Source organism: Monodelphis domestica, chromosome 3, assembly GCF_027887165.1.
Source record: "Monodelphis domestica isolate mMonDom1 chromosome 3, mMonDom1.pri, whole genome shotgun sequence".
NCBI classification, from domain to species: domain Eukaryota; kingdom Metazoa; phylum Chordata; class Mammalia; order Didelphimorphia; family Didelphidae; genus Monodelphis; species Monodelphis domestica.
In genome coordinates this window covers 455,750,726-455,773,522 of record NC_077229.1, presented here as the reverse complement: position 1 = coordinate 455,773,522, position 22,797 = coordinate 455,750,726, and the positions used below count along the sequence as shown (strand labels likewise).

At 37.2% G+C, this 22,797-nt stretch overlaps 1 protein-coding gene and 1 long non-coding RNA gene across 6 annotated transcripts in view; one reads left to right on the top strand and one right to left on the bottom strand.

Annotated features, from left to right (window-relative positions):
* RASGRF2 (Ras protein specific guanine nucleotide releasing factor 2) overlaps positions 1 to 22,797 on the bottom strand; it is a 336,767-nt gene that overhangs the window by 76,538 nt on the left and 237,432 nt on the right. For all 4 annotated transcript variants that reach the window (XM_007487377.2, XM_001363496.3, XM_001363426.4 and 1 more), the window contains exon 18: positions 6,088 to 6,194. In XM_007487377.2, coding sequence (XP_007487439.1) covers positions 6,088 to 6,194 — 107 coding nt within the window. The remainder of the gene's footprint in view (positions 1 to 6,087; positions 6,195 to 22,797) is intronic.
* Positions 16 to 7,671, top strand: LOC103099296 (uncharacterized). Of its 2 annotated transcripts, none has more exons than XR_008917879.1 (3): positions 16 to 112; positions 7,029 to 7,071; positions 7,534 to 7,671. It is a non-coding gene; the product is annotated as an uncharacterized LOC103099296 (long non-coding RNA). The 2 variants fall into 2 exon arrangements; XR_464613.2 differs by having other exon boundaries at positions 7,029 to 7,304.

Sequence of the window (22,797 nt, the reverse complement as noted above, 5' to 3'; positions counted from 1 at the left end):
CTGTGTATTCTGCTGCCCAGTATAGTGGTGGTGGTGATGAGCCTGTGCAAGGTGTGACAGGCCCATCACAGCCAGCGCTGCAGCCTCCGCTATCTCAGACTGCGGTACACAGGTTTGTTCATAGTTTGTTTGTTTTTTATAGTTTGGCCCTCCAATGGTCTGAGGGACAGTGAACTGCCCCCCACCCCGTGTAAAAAGTCTGGGGACCCCTGTTCAATGAGCTATGAGATATAGCTTAGCATAGCAAGCAGAGAGCTGACCTTAGAATCTGGAAGAATCTTTGAATGGGAACTTAGAATTGGGAAGGTCTAGGTTCAAATCCTTCCTCTGATGTTCACTAGCTATGGGATGCCAGGAAATTTCCTTAGACTCTCATTGTCCCAGGTAACTCTCTATAATTATAAACTACAGATAGGGCTTTGGTGGAGGACATTTTGACATGAAAATTGGTGAAATCCAAAGTCTGATCCGCCCCAAAAGAATTAAAAAACAAACCACATGCTATAGAAAAGCCATCTAAAAACAGTAACCTGCCAACAAAAAACCCAGGTACTTTGGGCAGAGCAGTAAATGATATGTAATCTCCAAGAGGGGAAGAGCATGTCATCTAACTTTTTAGAAAGTTTTTACTGAACCAATCATCGTCTCCAGATTGTCTAATTTTTCAGTAAGTTTTCTTGCCATAAATTGAGATGTCCTCAAAGTGTACTTAGTGAAGAGTAGAAATATGATACTATGTGACTAGAAAAATAAAAGCACATGTTATTACTTTGTATTTGTGAGCTGGAACTTCAGATTCATGTCACTAAGTAACAGTCTGGGATTCTACATTATCTCAATAAAATGACCCCCTACGTAGCCGTCACAGAATTTAGGGTAAAAAGGATTTTCAAATACCAAGTTCTCTGTCTCGTCTGTTTTTCGTTTTTATATACAGGAAAACAGGTCCAGTGAAGACATTCAGTAACTGTGGAACCCAGTTTTTTCTAACTCCTCCTCTGAAGCTGGGCACGCGGGCCAGTCTAACCTCATTCCTCTCCAGGTTGCATGCTTGACTTCCTCCCATTTCTCATGTGCCTGGTACTTTTATTTCTCTCTCCTCACCAAATCCCATCCAACCTTGCCCCAACCTCCAGATGCACACTTTTAATTGCCTTTTAGGGCTCCCTTCTTCCTTTAGAAGGTAAGCTCCTTGAGAGCAGAGGTTACCTTTCTGCCAGAATTTATAATCCCAGAGTTTAGCACAATGCCTGATGCATAGCTGGAGCTTAATGACTATTTGATGACTGCCTGAATAAATAAATAACTGCCTTCTACATACCAACTCACAATGCCTCAGTAGAGGTCTATCTCTGAGATATTGCGGCTTTGCTTCCAGACCGCTGTCATAAAGCGATTACCCCAATAAAGTGAGTCATACTCATTTTTTGGTTTCCCAGAGAATGTAAAAGTTATGTTTATACTATGCTATAGTCTATTAAGTGTACAATAGGATTATGTCTAAAAAACACACATACATTAATTAAAATATTTTATAGCTACAAAATGTTAGCAATCAACATGACAACAAAGGAAAGTAATGAATGCTGGAGGGGATGTGGCAAAGTAGGGACATTAATTCATTGCTGGTGGAGTTGTGAATTGATCCAACCATTCTGGAGGGCAACTTGGCACTATGCCCAAAGGGCAATAAAAGACTGTCTGCCCTTTGATCCAGCCATAGCACTGCTAGGTTTGTACCCCAAAGAGATAATAAGGAAAAAGACTCGTACAAGAATATTCATAGCTGCGCTCTTTGTGGTGGCCAAAAATTGGAAAATGAGGGGATCCCCTTCAATTGGAGAATGGCTGAACAAATTGTGGTATATATTGGTGATGGAATACTATTGTGCAAAAAGGAATAATAAAGTGGAGGAATTCCATGGAGACTGCAATAACCTCCAGGAAGTGATGCAGAGTAAAAGGAGCAGAACCAGGAAAACATTGTACACAGAGACTGAAACATTGTGGTACAATTGAATGTAATGGACTTCTCCATTAGTGTCAATGCAATGTCCCTGAACATTCTGCAGGGATCTAGGAGAAAAACACTATCCACAAGCAGAGGACAAATTGTGGGAGTAAAAACACCAAAGAAAAGCAATTGATTTACTACAGGGGTGGAAGGGACATGAATGAGGAGAGACTCTAAATGAACACCCTAAGGCAAATAGCAACAACATGGAAATGGGTTCAAATCAAGGACACATGTGATACCCAGTGGAATCGCACGTTGGCTACAGGAGGGGTGGTGGAAGGGGGAGAGGAAAAGAAAATGATCTTTGTTTCCAAGGAATAATGTTAGAAAATGACCAAATAAAATAATGTATAAAATTTAAAAAAGAAAAAGAAAAAAAATGTTAGCCATCATCTGAGACTTCAGCAAGTTGTAGTCTCTTTGCCAGTGAAAGGTCTTGCCTCAATGCGGATGATGGCTGCTGACTGATCAGGGTGGTGGTTCCTGAAGGTAGAGGTGGCTGTGGCAATTTCTTATACTAAGACAACAATGATATGGGAAGGGGTGGGGGGGGGGGGAGGGAAAGAACATGAGTCTTGCAACCATGGAAAAATATTCTAATTCACCTAATTAAATCAAGTTTTATAAAAAGACAACAATGAAGTTTGCCCCATTGATGAATTCTTCCTTTCACAAAAGATTTCTCTGTAATAGGCAGTGCTTTTTTTTTTTTAAATAAAAAAACCCCTTCTGTCTTGGAATCACTACTGTATATTGGTTCCAAGACAGAAGAGTGGTAAGGGCTAGGCAACAGCTGGGAAGTGTCTGAGGCCAGATTTGAACCTAGGACCTCCCATCTCTCAGTCTGGTTCTCAATCCACTGAGCTACCCAGCTGCCCCCTAGGCAGTGCTTTCTGATAACATTTTACTCATAACAGAACTTTCAAAATTGGAATTAATCCTCGCAAATCCTGTCATTGTATTATCAAATATGTGAATGTAATCATCTTCTCAGAGTCCGGGGAAGCCCAGAAAAGGAGAGACAAAATAGCTGCTTGGTGGATCAGCCAGAACACATACAGCATTTATTAAGTTCACATTTCATGACATCCCCCAAAATTATAATCAAAGATCCCTGATCACAGATAATCACAAAAATAGATATAGTAATGAAAAAGTTTGAAATATTGTGAAAATTGCCAGAATGTGTCACAGAGAGACAATGTGAGCAATGTTATTGGAAAAACGGCACTGATAGACTTGCTTGATGCAAGATTGCCACAAACCTTCAGTTTGTAAAAAGTCTAATATCTGAAAAGCGTAATAAAGCAACAAGCAGTAAAATGAGGTACGCCTGTGTTTAGTTTTTCCCCTTTCTAAGGCATTCACTTTCACATCCCAAATGGTCTTTAGACTTGCCTCCTCCAGAAACACACAATGATGGGATCTTAGAGACTATACACTTCCCAAACAAGGGGAAATGGGCATATTTCTAAGTAGAAAGGTAAGAATAATTCTATATTCTACAGACAACTAAGGAGGCTAAAAGAAAACTGATAAGAATGAATAAGGAGAAGGTTGGAGGGGCTGAGATACCTGGAAATAAATTCTTTTAATAAAAAAGACCAAGTAAAAGTGAAGAAAAGAAAAAAAAAGAATGAATGTGGAAGCAGGGATAAAGTCATATGAAGATGAGACAGTTAGAAGAGGGCATCCCAAAAGTCAACTGCAGGAGACATCAATATAATGACTCCCTGAATAAAATGGAATAAAGGAAGTACCGTTAGCAAGATCTCTCAAAAATTCATGAGAAAACTGTGGTAGCCCCAGCTATGCTTACATAATAAGACTGTGCTGTGAAAATACTGCATTACCTCAGTTACTTATACTACTCATATCTAGCACTGCATTGACCACCATCGTTGAGAATGGAGTTTCTAGCTCTTGTGCTAATTGGCGGTGAGAGATTTCTAAAGCACCCTTAAATCTGAAACATCTGGGCAGCTGTGTGCTTGTTCTGGTTCATACGATGAGCCTCTTGTGGTTGCTAGAAGTGTCATATGACCATTAGAACACCATTTGGAGGAAGAGACCATCACTTCACATTGCAAGTTAAGCAAGAATGTAATGGTTTCATTCAACTTCAGCTCCAGCAGACCTCGTTAACAATATAGATGGAGGAGTTTTGCTTTAACATTATTTCTCAGACAGAAAGTGGCATCAAACAAGTCTTTCTTAGACAGTATTATGGGGATTTATTGTTATTCCAGCAATATAGGGCAACCCCAAGGCATGGATGTTCAGGAAAGTGGACATGGAAAATTTGGACTCTGGTCTCACACTGCTGCGCTAACTAGCTTTATATCTTGGGCAAGTCCCTTTTTCTCTCTGACTCTGAATTTGTTCAGCTGTAAAATGGAGCAGTTGGACTCACTGGATGATCTATAAGATTCCAGTCCTCAGTAGTCAGTATTAAGGCTTTCAGATATTTCTGTGCTTGAAAATTTTTCCTTCATGTTTTTCCATTAAGTGGTAATGTACAATGTCTAATTGATTCTTCTTCATTTTTTAGTCAAGTCATTCATTTGGGTTTTTTTAATACTAGAATGGCTTGCCACTTCCTTCTCTAGCTCATTTTACATATGGGGAAACTAAGGCCAAAAGGGTTAAGTGACTTGTCCAGGGTCCCACAGCTTATAAGAGCCTGAGGCTGGATTTAAACTTAGGAAGATAAATCTTCCTGACACCAGGCCAGGTACTCTATCCACTGTACAACATAGCTGCCCTTGTAAATATCTAATACCAGTATAATTTTTTTAGCTTTTAAAAAAAATCAACATTTATTAAACACTTATATACAGAATCATCTGAATAGGGAAGAAAGGGATGCCATAGGTATAATACTATTGATTGTACACTGATGAGGATACTGCATCTAAAGTGATGTTATAAACATTAATCAGTCAATCATAGAATCATAAGAAAGGTTTGTTTAATAGAATCAAACTTTAATTTCAAATATTCTTCTTCATTTCTAGTGGAAAATATTTTAACACATTTTTCCATTATGTGTAAAACAATTTTCCAAAGTACTAGTTCCTAGTCTTATTTATTAGTTCAATAGTTCTTTTACTTTCAACTTTACTAATTTCTCCTTTAATTTTTAGGATTTCCAATCTATTTTTATCTGGGGATATTTAATTTGTTCTCCTAATTTTTTAAGTTGCAAGCCCAATTCACTGATCTCCTATTGATATAGGCACTCCAAGACATAAAATTTCCCCTGAGTAATACTGGTGTAATTAAATGACCTGGCATCATATGCAGGCCAGCATCTCTCTTCAGTTTCCTAGACTTGAATCACCCATTTAATGCATCCTAGAGTGACTAAGGGAAAGTTCAAATGGATCACTTCCTAAGAAGTGACCCTCCTAATTATATCATCATAGAAAGAAAAGCATTATGAACTATATGAATAAATCCAGGAAAGTAAATAAGAATTAGTCTTCTTTTTTCTAATGACCTTTAATTCTGAACTAAAAGGAGAATCCAAACTCACCCAGAAAGTGAATGCAGATCAAGGGACAGTCCTGTTTTAACATCTTATAAATCATTTAAAAAACATGTATGACATGACAGGAGTCATTGTTTATGGACTGATGATAGGGAAATATGCTTGAATGTGGTCCAAGAACATTTACTGTTTGGGTCTTCAAAAAGTAAGGAACTCCTTGGTTAAGGAGGGAAGAAGAGTGATGAAGAGAAAAGCACATTTCTCAAAGTTAGTAAGTTGAGGTTTGAGTCCTTCTTCTGCCATTTAATGGACTTGTGACCTCACATAAGTCATATTTCTCTGGGCCTCCATTTTTTCACCCATAAAATGAGGGGGTTATATTAGATAGATGATCTTGATGGTCCTTCCAGCTCTTTGAACTTAGTTTTGAATTCATTTTATACAAAAACAAAGTAGGTCACGAGTGTTAATTCCGTGCCACTTATCTGCAGTCCTGAAAAACATCATAGTCTAGAAAATTATTGTTTTAAGTCCTTTAAAATAAATAAGCAAACAAATAAATAGGCCATAAAAATACCTGTGAGTGCTTTGAGACCCAGTGACGAAGAACATTCAGTACTCGGTTGGTGGCTGTTCTGCGTATTATGAATTCTTTGTCGCAGGTTCTCTCAGTATTGTTAAATCCTTTGGAGGAAAAATTACATTGTAGTTAAAGCCAATCCAAAAAATCTTGGAAAAGGTCATTTATTTTAGGACACTGAATGAAGCTCTCAAATAACATATACTGCCATAGAAGTACTGGTAGCTTCTGGCCACTGTTAATTCTACTTACCTATTATATTCCGAGTTTCATGCAACTGCAGGTGCAGTGAAATGAATGCCTCTCACATCTTCTTAATACCATTAATTACATGTGAAACTGGTTGAATAACTAGCTCTCTCCCATTTGGAACTGCACTATTCTAGCATGCACATTTTCAAAATTGGGTATTTGGGTCCGTATTAGCTCATGCTTTTTACTCAAAAGGTAACTACAAAAAAAAAAAGGATCATGACTGTACTGGGGCCTAGATGATGTACATATCTTTAAATTGTGGATTATCAGTGCCAAAATCAAATTTGCAGTTACATCTTTACTTAGTATATTCTATAGATATAGAATCAATATCTGGGTGATGGTGAGGGCAGAGATCACATTTTCTCAACTCCACCCAGAATTCAGCACTTAAGAACTCCTGCTAAATAATGCTGTGGGGCTGTTACTTCCTCAGACATGAATGTAAAAATAAACAATCTACAGTCATGCCTGTGGGAGGATGGTGAAGTGAAGAAATCTATAAAGGATAGCTAGGGAAGCATCAATCATTGCTCTCTCAGATGATTCCCCTTTAAAGTTGTCTATGAAAATGTGTACTTTTCAGAAGGTCACCACAAATCTGTGGTCAATAATCACAGTATCACATATTTAGAGGTAGAATGACCCAACAAATTCTGTAATCCAACGTTCTTATTTTACAGATAAAGAAAATGAAATCTCAAGAAGTTAGGTCATAGTCAAGAGGTAAGTGGAAGACCTGGGATTTGAACTTAAGAACTCCGAGTCCATTATACTGCACAGTATAGGAACTGCTATAAATGATAGTTAATAGAATTAAGAAGGAAAGATGGAGAAAAGAGCTAGACTATATAAAGTACTGATAGAAGAAATCTATTCAGAAGGTTATGGCTTTGAAGATACTGAGGGACGGATCCTCAAGATGTCTAAAAGAGAAGAAGATACCAAATGCTTTGAAGGTAAAAATGGCAGACTTTAGCATTACCAAAAAAGGTGATTGAAAAGAGTGATAATATTAATAACCTGACCCATTCATTGTCTTAATTTTAACTCTCTACAAAATCTTTATGATAATAAGAGCTGGTCAGCATGTTACCTTGAATTGTGTGCTTAATGAAGGTAATGCATGAATATTTTAATTAAGACAACCACAGGGGTAACTGTGTACCTTTCTGGCATTCCTTCTAGACCTGGCTACAGAATACAACTTCCACTCAGATCTGACTATTCTGCTTTTGATGTTTACAGTGACTGCCAACAACCAACAGTCTTTTGGATAAATTACATTTCAGCAAATTCAATTTATTTCTCTTATTAAAAATAGTTCCTAAACCTTTCTCTCCTTATCTGAACCTAATACCTTATATTACTGGCAGGGTTTCAGAGTTCTCCTGAAAATGGGCAAATCACTCATTAAGTTGCCCTTACAAGCAAGGCATGACAGACTTAGCCAAAGCAATTGGTACATTGTGAATACCACCAAAATGGCTCAACCACATGCAGAGATTGGCCTTATAAAAAGGTCAAGTTGCCAGTATTCTTCACGGTATGATTTCAAGGGTGTTGGAAAAAAGCTACTCTGAATTATATCAATCAATATTTTCTGTGTTAGATATTAAAACTGATAAATCTTAACTTTAAAAACAGTTAATTCGTTTTGAAAGAGCAATACCAAACTCATTATACCAACATAAGACTTTGATGAAAAATCACTATATCATCTCAAAAATTAGCAAGAAGAATGATATTGCTTTATATAGTTTCACAAAATCTCTTTCATGTCTGCCTTAATAGCTGCATTCTTATATCTGCTTTTACACTGAGTCTGTTTCAGTACCTACCTATCCTGTCCCAACCCTCTGCTGATCTTCAATCTTATAATTTGAATTCCATTTCAGACATCTCGAACTTGGATGACCCATAGACTAGATGTCCATCTTAAACTCATTTGACAAAACAATCATTATCTTTTCACCTAAACTCTCTGACCTTCTACCTTACCTACTAATGGAGAGGGAGATACAATCCTTCTAGTCCCTCAGACTCACACTCTAGGAGTCATCCCCATCCCCTCACTATCTCTCACCTTCTATATCCAGTTTGTTGCCAAAGCCTGTTGGCTTTACTTTTGTCATTCTCTCTCCTATATATTTCTTTTTCTCTTCTAGTATTACCAGCACTCTAGTGCAGCCCCTCATCACCTCAAGCCTAGATTATTGCAGTAGCCTGCTGGTATGGCTGCTTGCCTTAACTCTCTCCTTTCTCCAATACATCCTCCATTCAGCCACTAAAGTGATTTTCCCAAAAGCCCACCTCCAATAAACTCAATAAACTCCATAAACTTCAGTGGCTTGGAATCCAGAGTCAGTTCTCATTCCACTGGACCATGTTGTCCCCTGGGAGAATGTACTAGTTTTGAGTCCAAATTTGGTGCAATTGGGCACTTAAGTCCCGGGGGACATTTTTAGTGACACCCCCACTCCCACCACCGCCACTAAGTAAAAGCAATCCACTAGAGAGAAAAGCAGATAAGAGCCATCTTCAGGGAGTAAATGTCATGAAAGTTCCCTGGGGTCTTAAAAGCTCTTCACCAGATTCCTCCAGCATTCTTTATATATCACTTTCCTAGAATGACCACTTGGGTCTGAGGTCACTCCATCTAGAAGCAAAGTTACCCAGCTGCCCCAGGTCAGTTCCACAACTGCCTCAGTTACTAATAGCCTCCATTGGTGGTGGTAGTTTAATTCAAGCCACTTGAGTTCCCCCAGGATCCTGGCCCACCACAAAAACATTGCTTTTACCACCATCTTGATGGACTGTGATACATGTGGTTCTCCAAAATGACCTGAAATGTCTATGAGGAGGCTTAGTAAAACCTTCAACAGTGCTCCCTGACCCTAGGGACAAAGTCAGCCTGGGGTCTGTAGAAGTACTTTATACAAAACAACTGACATCAAGCCAGAAACCATGCACAAGAGAAATAATTAGATCATTTGTATACCCTCAGCACAAGTATTGTCACCAAAAAGCTGACTAGACAAAAGTATCTTCCAGAAAAGTTTGCTTAACCAAATTCAAATGGTGACCATGAATTTTAGGGAAATGATTTAAAAAAAAAATTCCACTCTATGGATTGTAAAATAATATAGGAGACTTTAAAAACATTTTTACTTTACTCCAAAGATTGAACATTTCAAGAGGATCCCTTGATCTTAAAATTAATACACAGCATGATGGCTGCCATTTGAGCTACAGAGGCAGTTTCATGTTAGATTTTTTTAGGATTTAATTGCCCATTGCAAGACAGATCCAGTGTATGAAGTCCCCACTGCTTTTAGCCAATATAAAGGTAACCAAGGTAACATTTCACTATTAAATAGATTTTCTTTTCAAAGATTAACTTCTGGAAATAAATTACCCATATGCATTTCATATCACTTGATTAAGTACATAATTTTCACATTAAAGATAACCATTGAAATTAATATAAGATATCTGTGTATAATTTGCATCTCATAATGCTGTGTTCAAAGTAATTTTTACACATGGACTAATTATAATCTATTCAGTAAAACCAGAGAGGATTTACAGCATCATAGGCTAGTCTAAGCATAGATATCTTAGGGATTATCTTGTTTGCACTCCAATTCCTTTTTACCACCTGTCTCATTTTGAAGTTAAGGAAACTAAAGTGCAAAGAATTGAGCAACTTAATCAAGGTCATGCCTGCTATGTTCCAGGCACTGTGCTAAGCATTTTATAAATATTATCTTACTCGAATCTCACAATAACCATGGGAAGCAGATGTTATTATCATGCTCATTTAACATTTAAAGAAACGAAGCCCCACAGAGGGGAAGTGACTTGCCTAGGATCACATAGCTAAGTGTCCGAGGCTGAATTTGAAATTAAGTTTCTGACTCTTGGTCTCACAAACTATCTACTGAATCACCTGAGAATGCTTTATTCATCCTTAGTTTTTTTTTTTAAGTTTAAGAATGAAAACCCAAAATAAATGAGGTGGTCAATCAGCATCTAGCTGTCTTTAATGTGTTTAAGTCATTATAACAAACATCTGTTCTAGTCCAACAAGTATTTATTAAACATTTCTTGTATGCAAGGTATGATTTTTGATGTTAGCTTATAAAGACAAAACAAAAAACCCTTCCTGTCCTCAAGGAGCTCATATCCTGTTATAATCCATCCTAGAATCCTTTAACAATTGGTAGCTTTAGTTTCATTAGTCATTGAAAGCAGTTAGGAGAGGAAGAGGTGCCACAGAATAGGATAAGGGCAACTTTTGACCTGATTTTTAGAAAGGGAAGAGAGTGGAGTTGCCATACTACAGACTAGTTGCTGTGTACTTTAGATTACTCCACCCTACTTAGTCTAACAAAATCAGAAATGTCTACACCCATACTTAAGGATTAAGTATCTAGGAGGATGGCCTATGATAGACATGTGCTAGCAAATGACCAATCAGAAACAGCTGAAAGACCTCTGGGCTGTCCTAAGTCAAGTTTAAGCTACTATTGGTACAGGTGAGATGCAGGAAAGTTATGTAAAACTGTCTATATATTTCGCATCACTTCCTCTCTCCAGCCTCTTTTGTGGCTGAGAGGTGGCTGGCGGCATTGTGCTGAGCTTTTTGGCATCTTAGCATGGCGGCAGCTATTGTCTGGTTTAGCAGCGAGTTTTCCTTGATACCATAGTGGAAGAAACCTAGTAACCTAGTTCAGGTGAGGTGTCTTCTCTGAGCTCTTTTGGAGTTTAGGCTGATTTTTCCTCCTTTACCTTCCAAACACTATCCCCTTAGAAGCCTTTAACATTCTTCAGAAACCTTGTGGTGGAGGACTTTGAACTCCCCTGGCACAGGCCAGGCAGGAGGAATCCTATACCCTTTCTCTCTCTCTTCTCCTTGATTTCTTTCCTCTATATTGATTAAACCACCATAGATTTCCAAACTGACTTGGGTATTTTATTTGGGATATCCCCTGGTGACCAAAAATTAAATATAGATTAGGTCACAATTTTAAATTATCCTTACATTGTGCACCACTTGTATTCCTGGTACTGGCAAGATGCTAGAGTATTATAAAAGGGATGGTTTCTGAGCACTTAGAAAAGGAAGTAGTAGCTACTTAAAGTCAGCATGTCTATTACAGCTATTACTTAGTAGGTATCTTCAAAGGAGGTGGAAGCCTAGATACAAATATAATTTTGATGTTGTTTAGGAAATCCCTGAATTGAGGCAAATGACTCAGATTCTGAGGATAAAATCTTGGTTGAGTGTAGAAGCCAAAATAATACCCAGATTTTGTAAAAAGTTCCCACTATTGAACCTGGTCCATGTAAGCCCAGAGTTCCCCAGTTCCATAAAAGATAACTTAGTTAAGGTGTTTTCGTTAGGATATAGTCACTGTTTTATTAATATTTTGTGTATAACTTATACATATAATCCTCTGATATGGTCAAGATCATAAAAATAAATTATAATTAAAATAGAAGTGATGATAAAGAATAATGCAAATCATTAATTAATTGAATGATTGTGTATGAGAATCAATAATTAATAATCATGCATAAAAATCACAAAGAAATCCCTTTGCAATGCCTTGGTAGGATATCTTTGCCAAGGGTTGCTGTGCACATGGGGTCCTGCATCCTGGAAGGTATCCAGGTAGTGTGATATCTCAATTGGCTTTGCAGCTATTAGAAGTGACTTGGGCTTTTACCATAAATGAATTGATTATTTCTTTATAGAATATGCTTTGTTTAAAAAAAAAAGAAGTGGGGTGAGTGGGCCTGGGTAATTTGACTGTGTATATACTGGTAATGCAAGCACTGGGTCAAGTTGGGATGGTCTTTGACCCTGATGTTTTTTAATTTATAGTTTTCTAAAATAAATTTCAGTATAGCTTAGATAATTGCTTTCTAGCATCTATTTTTTGTTTTTAAAGTTCTTAGTAATGAATTATATCTGAATAGGGAGGCATACTATGTATTCTTGTTTAGAAGCAGGAGAATTGACAGTATGGCCTCCAGAAAGCCTTTTTGGCCCTGTAGAGAAACAATAAGAGCAAAGGCTGGATTTCTAGCCTCCTGCTATTGAATACAGTGGATTCCTGTCACATGAACACATTTTAGGTGGCTTCAGGCTTTGATGACTTGGTGAGAACATTATGACACCAAAGGGACCACCCTGTTAGTGGCATCAATCAGAAGGATGAATCATAAGTGTGGTCAGGTCCCTCCAGGATTGAAATTTTAACCTCTTGGAAAACCTCAGCAATACATAAAATAATATACAATAAAGGACATGGAAATGTAGCTGCCTGAAAGAAAGGCTGACTTACAGTCTTAGAATTTTAGAACTATAACAGATTGTGGGTTTTAAGACAGAAGAATTATAAAACTAGGAAGAGACCTTGATGATCATCCAGTCCAAACTCAATTTACACATGAGGAAAATGAAGCCCAAGAAAGTTAAGTGATTTAATATTAATCATTGTTGACATTTATATCAGATTTTTAGGGCAGCTGGGTGATGCAATGGATAGGGAGCCAGGTCTGTAGTTAGGAAGACTCATCTTCCTGAATTCAAATCTGGTCTCAGATACTTGCTGGCTGCATAATCCTGGGCAATTCACTTAACACTGTCTGCCTCAGTTCCTCATCTGTCAAATAAGACAGAGAAGGAAATGGCAAACCATTCCAAAATCTTTGCCAAGGAAACCCCAAATGGAGTCATGAAGAGTTGGACATAACTGAAAAACAACTGAACAACAATTATAGGACTTTGAAGTTTTCAAATGAGTTAATGAAGATCATCTCATTTAAGCCTGACAAAAACCTTTGGAAATATGTACTAAGGGAATTATTGTCCACATTTTATAGGTGAGGATTAGATGCCCACATCTGAACCCAAGCCGACAAAAGTGGATGTTCCATTCATTACACCACATTGATTTTCTACATGTTTCAGGCAACTCCCTAGAACTTAGTAGACTAAGAAATAGATAGACCACATTATGTTTGGGTAGAAGCTCCCTCTTTGCTATGCTCTGATATATTTCTAAAATCTAAATTTGTGAAGGTTCTTAAATAACATTTATTTACATTAGTTAAAGGTATGCGAAAGTAAGCTAAGTATACCTTCCACATATATGTTCAGAATATCTGGACTTAAGTTAGTAACTGTCTCAATCTCAAAGAAAAATCTTATCTTTGTAAGCGTCATCTTTCCAAAGGCTTCTTTTAATTAAGAAATTTTACAAATAGATTTCATCTGGCGAAAGAAGACACTACTCTTGGATGGCTGGTTGGGGAAGGATCATGCAGTATGACCAAATAAAAAGAAAACATATATTGAGATAGGGAAATATAATGGAAACTGTTGAAAATTTTCAACTCCTGATTCAAGTTTAAAAAGAACAGAGTTCCATAGATTAAACCTCCAATTTTGGCCAATTTCATTGTCATGTCCCCACCATCCTACAACATCAGTACAAGGGTATTTCAGAATACACAAAATTGAATTAGAAAAATTAAAAATCAAATAAAGAACCTCAAGTGTTTTGTCTTACCAGTAGGACTCTGTTAGTTTCCTGAAATGTGAACTGTGTAGCTCTCTCAGGCAGAGCCTCCAGCTGAATGCCAGGTTGGTGGCCATTAACTTATTATGAGTTTGGCACCAACAAAATAAAATCACTGCATGATTCACTATGTTTTTCCATCAACCAAAACAACAAACTGCAGATATTTTTACTCACAACTTTTTTTTTTCCTTCCTGAAGTGAGCACAGTATCCATCTATTAAAATTCTATTAGCAGACTGACAATTGGGAGCGGGTGGGGGAGGGTGTTACTTAGGGATGAAGGCCAGCAGATGCTGACAGGAAAGAAGAACAATGGGAGAAGTGGAGAAATAAATTACATTCAGTAATGGGAATCTTCATCAAATATGAAAATGAAATAAGAAAAAAACCCAAGAATTTCCTCTTCAGTAGGAAGAGGCTAGTATAAATGATGATTTGTGAATAATAAAAAACCAGTGAACCATGAGGAAATTTATTCCAAGTCCATAATAATGACAAATGAACTAGTGATATTTTAAAATATAGTTATGAGAAAAATTTTAATGAGCATGGATTTCATTAACAAACACAATATTTAAACATTAGGAAGAATTTTCTCCAAACTATTGCATGTAACTTTAATGAATGCCCGAAGACCATTAATTAGCTACTTGCTTCTGCATTGCTGATAGAAATTAAAGTAATAGCAGAAAAGTCACAATGGATCAAGAAAAAAAAAATTCTTGTTAAAAAAGCCCATAATCAAGTGTGATCTGGAAGAGAATAAATATTGAAAGATTACTTACAGTACTTAGTAGAATAAGAGCTAGTATAGCATAATAGATGGGTGGTTTTAGAACAGAAAGACCCGAGTTCAAATCTTGATTCAGACATACTGCCTATGTTACCTTGGGCAAGTTATCTAAACTCCTACTACCCCCAAGAAACTAAGACCATACACTTTCATGCTGTAGTAATGGAATTAATAATAGAGTTCCTTTTATCAAGAATTCTCAAAATTTTCTGTCTCACAACTCCTATATACTCTTAAAAATCACTGAGTTCCCCTTCTCCCAGAGCTCTTGTTTGTGTGGTTATACCTATTGATATTTACCATATTAAAAATTAAAATCTCTTAGTATTCTAATGAAAATACCTTCCAGAACCCCCAAAAAAGTTAATAAGGACTTTGGGGGTTCCTGGACAACATTTTAAGAATTACTTCCCCTTAAAAGAATATCTACCCTTTGACCCAGCCATAGCACTGCTGGGTCTGTACCCCAAAGAGATAATGGACACAAAGACTTGTACAAAAATATTCATAGCTGCGCTCTTTGTGGTGGCCCAAAACTGGAAAATGAGGGGATGCCCATCAATTGGGGAATGGCTGAACAAACTGTGGTATATGTTGGTGATGGAGTACTATTGTGCTAAAAGGAATAATAAAGTGGAGAAGTTCCATGGAGACTGGAACAACCTCCAGGAAGTGATGCAGAGGGAGAGGAGCAGAACCAGGAGAACATTGTACACAGAGACAAACACACTGTGGTATCATCGAACGTAATGGACTTCTCCATTAGTGGTGGTGTAATGTCCCTGAACAACTTGCAGGGACCCAGGAGAAAAAAACACCATTCATAAGCAAAGGATAAACTATGGGAGTGGAAACACCGAGAAAAAGCAACTGCCTGAATACAGAGGTTGAGGGGACATGACAGAGGATAGACTCTAAATGAACACTCTAATGCAAATACTATCAACAAAGCAATGGGTTCAAATCAAGAAAACATCTAATGCCCAGTGGACTTACGCGTCGGCTATGGGGGGTGGGGGGGGAGGAAAAGAAAATGATCTATGTCTTTAACGAATAATGCTTGGAAATGATCAAATAAAATATATTTAAAAAAAAAAAAGAATTACTGCCCCTATACCAATGAAATCACAATTCTAGAAACACCTTTCCTTCTAAAGAAAGTTGAGTACAACTCATAATGGCAATCTATGGGGCAGACCTACCAAGAGAAAGATACATGTCCTATCAATATATATCAAGGGTTCTTTCACTGGAATCCCAGTAGTGAAGCTTCTGGACCTTTTGAAAATAAGGTTTTTTTAATGCATAAAATGCCTAGAGTTATCAAGGAAATCACTCATATTAAAAGACAGTTATTAAAATATATATTTTAAAAAATTCACAGACCCTAGACTAAGAACCCAGATATGCAGCTAAAAAAATTAAAAAGTAATTAACAATTTATTTAATGCTTTAAGGTTGCTATGGACATTTCCAGCTAGTTGCACCAGAGCCACCTTAAACTCTAGATGTCCAATTTATTTCCCCCCCTAAATCTTCTCCTATTTCTTATTCCTCCTTAATTTCCCTGTTTTGTTGAAGGCATCCTCATCATCCTTCTAGCCCCCCAGATTTATAACCCCAACATTATCCTAGGCTCTTCATTCCCCCATATAGTCAATCAGTTGCCAAATCTTCCTGTTTCTACCTTTATTTTTTTTTGAATTTTTTATTTAATTAGTAAATTTAGAATCTTTTCCCTTGGTTACAAGAATCATGTTCTTTCCCTCCTCTCCCCCCACCCCTTCCCATAGTCAACACGCAATTCCACTGGGTTTTACATGTGTCCTGGATCAAAACCTATCTCCATATTATTCTATTTCTACTTTTATAACATTTCTCCCTTTCCATAAAATCTTTCCCCTTAATTTCAGCTTCAGTTTAGAATCACTTATCACTTCTCATCTACATTATTATCAGGACTTCCTAATTACTCTCTCTGCCACAAATTCCTCCTAACTCTTCCTTAAGCACAAATAAAATAGAAACTGCTCTATTTAGCTTTAAAAATCCTGTACAATCTAGCCCCAACTTATCTCTCCTGCCAAACTGGATGTTCCTTCCCTTCCCAGACTCTGTGATCCCAGCAAAATGGCACTCTTGTACTTTACACAAAACTCTTCATTTCCCATTTGTGTTTCTGCATTGGCAACATGCTTGGCATGCACTGAGCCCTTACCTGTGCCTTATAGTTTCTTTCTCTTCCTTTAAAATGCAATTCAAGCACCATCTTCTGCACCAAAGTCCCTCTAAATGCTAGTACCCTTCCTCCCAAACTGTTATATTGGATTGCTTTCTGAATATTTGTATTGATTGATTTTATATTTAGGCTGCATGTATATATTTGTCTCCTCCATTAGAATATAAGCTCATTGGGAATAAGGGATTGTATATTCTAGGTACTTCAACATGCTTATTACAGATTAGGTCCAGTTCCTCTCTTACACAGACTGGATGCTCCTCACTTTCCAAAACAGGAATATGCAATTCAACCCATTTATATCAAACAGTCATTGAACATGCATACATAAATACACAACATAAACAGCAAGACATTGTGTTAGGTCCTAGAGATACGCAGACAAAAACAAAACAATATCTGCCCTCATAAAGTTTCCATTTGCTAGTAGAAGAGCAGCATTATAGGGGGGCAGCAAGCCTATGAGAAAAAAAGAGTCCTCCCTCTCTTTCCTTTGCTTTTCACTTCCAAAAAACCCCAAATCTTTTCCAAAGTGAGTCATTCCTCATTGGCCACAACCTTAGTTGAGGCTGTCATACTCAAAGGAATTCAGTGGCCTCCTAGTTGGTCTTCTTTCCTATGGTGGCTCTCCCTTCCATTCCTTCCCTATACCATTACAAGATTAATTTTCCTAAATACTGCTTTTGACACCTTATTCTCCTGCTCAGAAACTTATAGTGGCTACCACTGTGAACATGGACCACTTCATCTTTCCTCCTAATTTTCAAGGTTCTCAATTATCTAGTCTTATCTCAATTATCTCCTTAGCCAACCATATTTCCCAATGAGTTTTCTAAGTGTCCCACCACACATTTACTCTATTGTTCCACTTTAGTCTATGTTATTCCTCATGCCTCTGCTCTCTGCTCATTCATATCTTACCCATCCCTTTGAATCCTAGACCAAGGTTCATTTCTTTGAATTTCCCTGATAACATAAGCCCAAATTAAACTCTCCTTCATAAGTTTGTATCACAAAATCAACACTTTATCCAATAGCATATTCTCTAATTAGCTAGCCTATATAAATGATGCTTGATTATGTTAATAATAACTAATCGATAACATGTTATATAAATATAAATGTTATATAAATAATAGCTATCATCTAAATTTAGCTTTAAAAGTCCTGTATATGTCTATGGAATATAAATATAAATATATAAATATAATATGAATATAAATATAAAAGCTATTATTATTAATCAAATGAAATAATAAATTGCTGAGTGTAAAGTACTGAACTAAGCACAGTATAATTATCACTTCATCTGATCCTCACAACAACTCTGGGAGACAGGTCATGTTATTATCTCCATTTTATAGATGAGGAAACTGAGGCAAACAGAGGTGAAGTAACTTGGCTGGAGTCACATAACTAGTAAATGTCTGAGGCCACATTTTAACTCAGGTCTTTCTGATTTCAGAGCTGGCAATATAAATGTTCTGTGCTACTTATATTAGTATAAAACATCCAGAATAAAGATTGTTTTAACTGAAAATTAATGCAACTAGAAGAGATATCCCCTATTAATGGTGATGGCCTCCACGTGCTGGTGTTTACGGATTATGACACACAGATTTCTTCAAGCTCTGAGCTCTACAGGGTCCCCAGACTGTCACCTGAAACCACATAAAAGAGTTTGATTTGACTATACCCATTGGAAAAATGGAGTGGTTGAAGAAGAGAACTGTGTAGATTATGTGCTACTTATAATTAGAGAGATAACCTATTGGCCAGGGGTTCTTAATCAGATATTCATGGACCAAAGAATATATAAATAGATTTCAGGGATCTATGAACTTGAAAGGGAAAAACAATTCCATCTTTATTTCAATGCATGCAATTGATTTCTTTTGTAATCCTATGTGTTTTATTTTATGCACTTATATGCATTATTCTGAAAGGGGTCTCCAGGCCTCCCAGACTGCCAAAGGGATCCACAACACAAAAATAGTTAAGAAACTATAGGGCTTGTCCATATCAGTTACAGACAGTACAAATGGATCCTTATCTGGGCCTGGAATTTTTTTTTAAGTCATGAGGCCAGATAGCCCTCAGAAAATTGCAAATTGGGTTGTGTTTTTTTTTTCTTAATGACCCCAAACCCTTCTCAGAAATGAAGACTCATATTTTAAATAGCAATATTCTCCTAGGGCTATTGAATGATTGTAAAACACGGAGCACAAAAATGAACATCAGAGAGAAAGCAATTACTTTTTCTGCCACAAATTCCTCCTGTCCTATAGTCCTATAGTCCAGCCTATATATTATCTCTGAGATAATTTTTCTTAAACATAGATCTGACCCTGTGACTCCTGGATATGAACAGCCTGTACAAATAACGAGGAACACTGGAGAAAACAGGAGTGAAGGACTGCCGTTAGGGAAATGTTCGATTGCAAAGGAAGCCTGAGTGGTTGGTTACATGGCAAGGGATGTCACAGGTAGAGGACTGTACTGACGTCAAGGGAAAGGGAGGAAAGCTCCCAGATGCTATGCTAGACGGACACTTGTGACAAGATGCCCATAGAATGGAGAGGCAGAGCTAGGTTCTGATTTGTGTATCAGTTGGGAAAATTAAGATTAATGAAATATCAGAGCCAAATGCATGGATATTAGCACAAAATATTAATGCATGTGGTGTTCTCTTGTCCATTAGTCATTTCACTTGTGTGTCTTTTGTATCTCTAATTAGAATGGAGGCTCTCTGTGGTCAGGGATAGGTCTGTTTCTCAAATCACTTAGCATTGTAAATGTACTGATTGGTACAAACTTCTAGTGTTACCTTGTTCTCTTCTTCAGAAAAACCACAAAAAGTGGCATATAAATAAGGTATAAGAGTACTTTGCTCCTTTAGAGATTCTTCTCTTGTCATTCCAAAGTAACATGAGGAATAGTCCCCTGTTACTCAGAGTGGGAGAAGCTCCTAAATGAGGCTTACTTGCTTGTTTTTTAAGTGAAACAAAAGTAACATCTCAATTAATTTATTTTTGTTGCTGTGTCGATTGCTTTATGACCTCATTTGGGGTTTTCTTGGCAGAGATACTTGAGTGGTTTGCCATTTGACAGATGAGGAAACCGAAGCAAACTTAAATGACTTGTCCATGGTCACATAGTAAGTTGACTGAGGAGTTGACTGACACTCTTTCCACTATGCTACCTAGCTGACCCCAATTAATTTATTATTTTCCCTCAAGTCAATTTTCCAGGGTTTTGTAATATCTTCCTTTGCATTCCCCAAAAAGCAAAAAAGGGGGTTTTTGTTTATTTTATGTGCAAACATATTCAATTGTATTTTTTCCTCAAAAATGAAGTTTCTAATTGTTATTAACAGTTTCTTTTTCTGTCAATAATTCTGATAAAGGTAATTTCTTTAAGAAACACTTATCTGCATAAACAAAATTTTATGTTGCCTTTTCTAAGCTGAAATATTGCCATTAACAATGGCAAAATGATAGAGATGTATGCTGACTTTTTAATTAGTTAATTTCCTTTTTCTAAGAATTCAAGACTGAAATCTCCTGTGAAACATTTTCACAGCACGGCACTTCAGGCTTATTCTTTACATTTCCTCATTGTCATTTCTTGCTCCTCAGAAAGTTTACAAATCACAGAAGGGGATCCTTTGGAGTTGCTATCCTTTTCAGCGTAAAGTACCAAGACACCTAGTTCATACACAACCTTTCAAATATCATCAGCTTTCAATAATTTTCATGTCATTTCTCCACGGAAAACCTGGCTTTCAAGTTTACTGCCAAAACCCTACAGTTTTACTTAATGTACTTCCCTACTCCAAGAAAAATTTATGAGTTGGCAATTCTGAGCAGGTTCTTACTTTCAATCATGATCTCTAAGGTCCCTTCCAGTGCCAATATTCTCTAATTTAGGAATCTGCAATGATTGTTCCCAGCCTGGAATGGTTAGCAGGATGGATGTGAAGAGGGCTAAAGTTGAGAAAATGAAGTCACACCTTGCTTAGCCCCTTCTAAATCAAGACTGCCCAACGTGTGTATGCATTTGTGTATATATATATATATACATGTGTCTATTTGTATATATATATATGCACACATATACATATATAACACATATACATATGCAATTATATACTACTTATATATTACAATGTTAAATATAATTGTATTCTGTGAATGATCATATTTATAGATATTATAACATATCGATACAGACTTGTGGTTTCATTAGTGTTGGGAGCTTTTAGTGAGGAACTCTCTCTACCAATACAATCACCATCTTCTTTTCAACTGAAAATCCTCCAGAGTTGCCCAAAGCAATAAAGATAAAAGTCTAAGCTCACACAGTCAATTCAAGGCATAGGGTAAAGCGTGAACCCAGGTTGTCCAGATTCCTGTGCCACTCTTTACCCAGTATACAACATTGCCTCTCATTATTTCATTTAAAAGGACTTCTTAGTCCAGAATGCCATTTCTCAAATATAAGCCCTCAAACTCATTCCAGATCTGAATACCATAAAATCTCAGCATCTTTAGGCTTCACAGTTGGTACAGTGAATGAGCTAGGCAGCTAACAAATATAGTTTATATTTATGCAGAGAGCAAGAATTTGCTCTTGCTAAAGTGCAGCATAAAAGTCAAGGATTTTGCTGCTGGCAAAAATCTCTGACTGTCTGTCTCTGTGTCTGTCTGTCTACCTGCCTCTCTCTGTGTCCTGAATCACTCTGGGTCTTTGTCTATGTCTATGTCTGTGTCTGTGTCTGTGTCTCTGTCTTGGTCTCACCTGTCTCAAAGGAGCCAAGAACATTCAAAGCAATTACTTTGCCTTCATTGTTAGGTTTTGGTGCCTTTTCAGCTTCATTTGCATATCTATAAGAAAAGCTTGTGGGAGCTGAGTGAATTTTTTTGTTTGTTTGTTTCAGCTTTGCACCTTTCCAGTGATTTGGGAGGGTGGTGGTGGTTAGGGGAAGGATTACCAAATAATTTGAGGACACAGGATTGGGATACCCAGGAGAGTTAAATAGGAATTACAAGAAAATTTCTAACCTTTAGTCAGACATTGTCTGAGACAATGAACTTCAAACCAGCACAAGACAAGAAGTCAAAAGAAAAGATGATCTGTCCTGGGCTGATTTGGTCAGCTTTCCTTGGCTTTCTTCAGCTAAATGTGGGGGTTCATAACTCCAGTGGCTGAATACTAAAAGAGCTCTATGTGTCCTTGTTAAGGATGGAGAGCACACTTTAATAAATAGCAGCAGAGAGACAATAGTGAACTCAAAGAACTAAAGCCTAGGAGATGGTAGCAGAAGCACTTAACAGAGACATCATGCACTTAGCACAATCCCTGGCACATAGTAGGTACTTAATGTTTCCAGAATTTAATTGAAGCCTAATAGGCAGTACCAGGCATAGACAATTCATGATAAGCAGAGAACAGGGACAGAAATGCTCAGCAGAGAAAAGCCAGATGACAATACCAGAAGACACAAGCAGAGTCATAAATTTCACTGTTCATGTTTGTGCCCTCACCACATTTGTTCATCCCACATGTTTTCCCTCACATAGATTCTTGGCTTGTGTCTTTTTGTACATGTTCCTTGACCATATATTCTCTATATGTTTGTTCTTTATGCATTATCCTAGGTGAGGGAAGCTTCTATCACATCAATATTCTATCTGAAATTCTAGGACAAAGTTAATCTACAAGTTTCTGCTTATGATAATTCCCCTGATCCAAAATTCTGTTTTCTGTCATTCTGTCATTCTCTCTGTCATGCTGAACCACTATCTGCCTGGGCACAAATT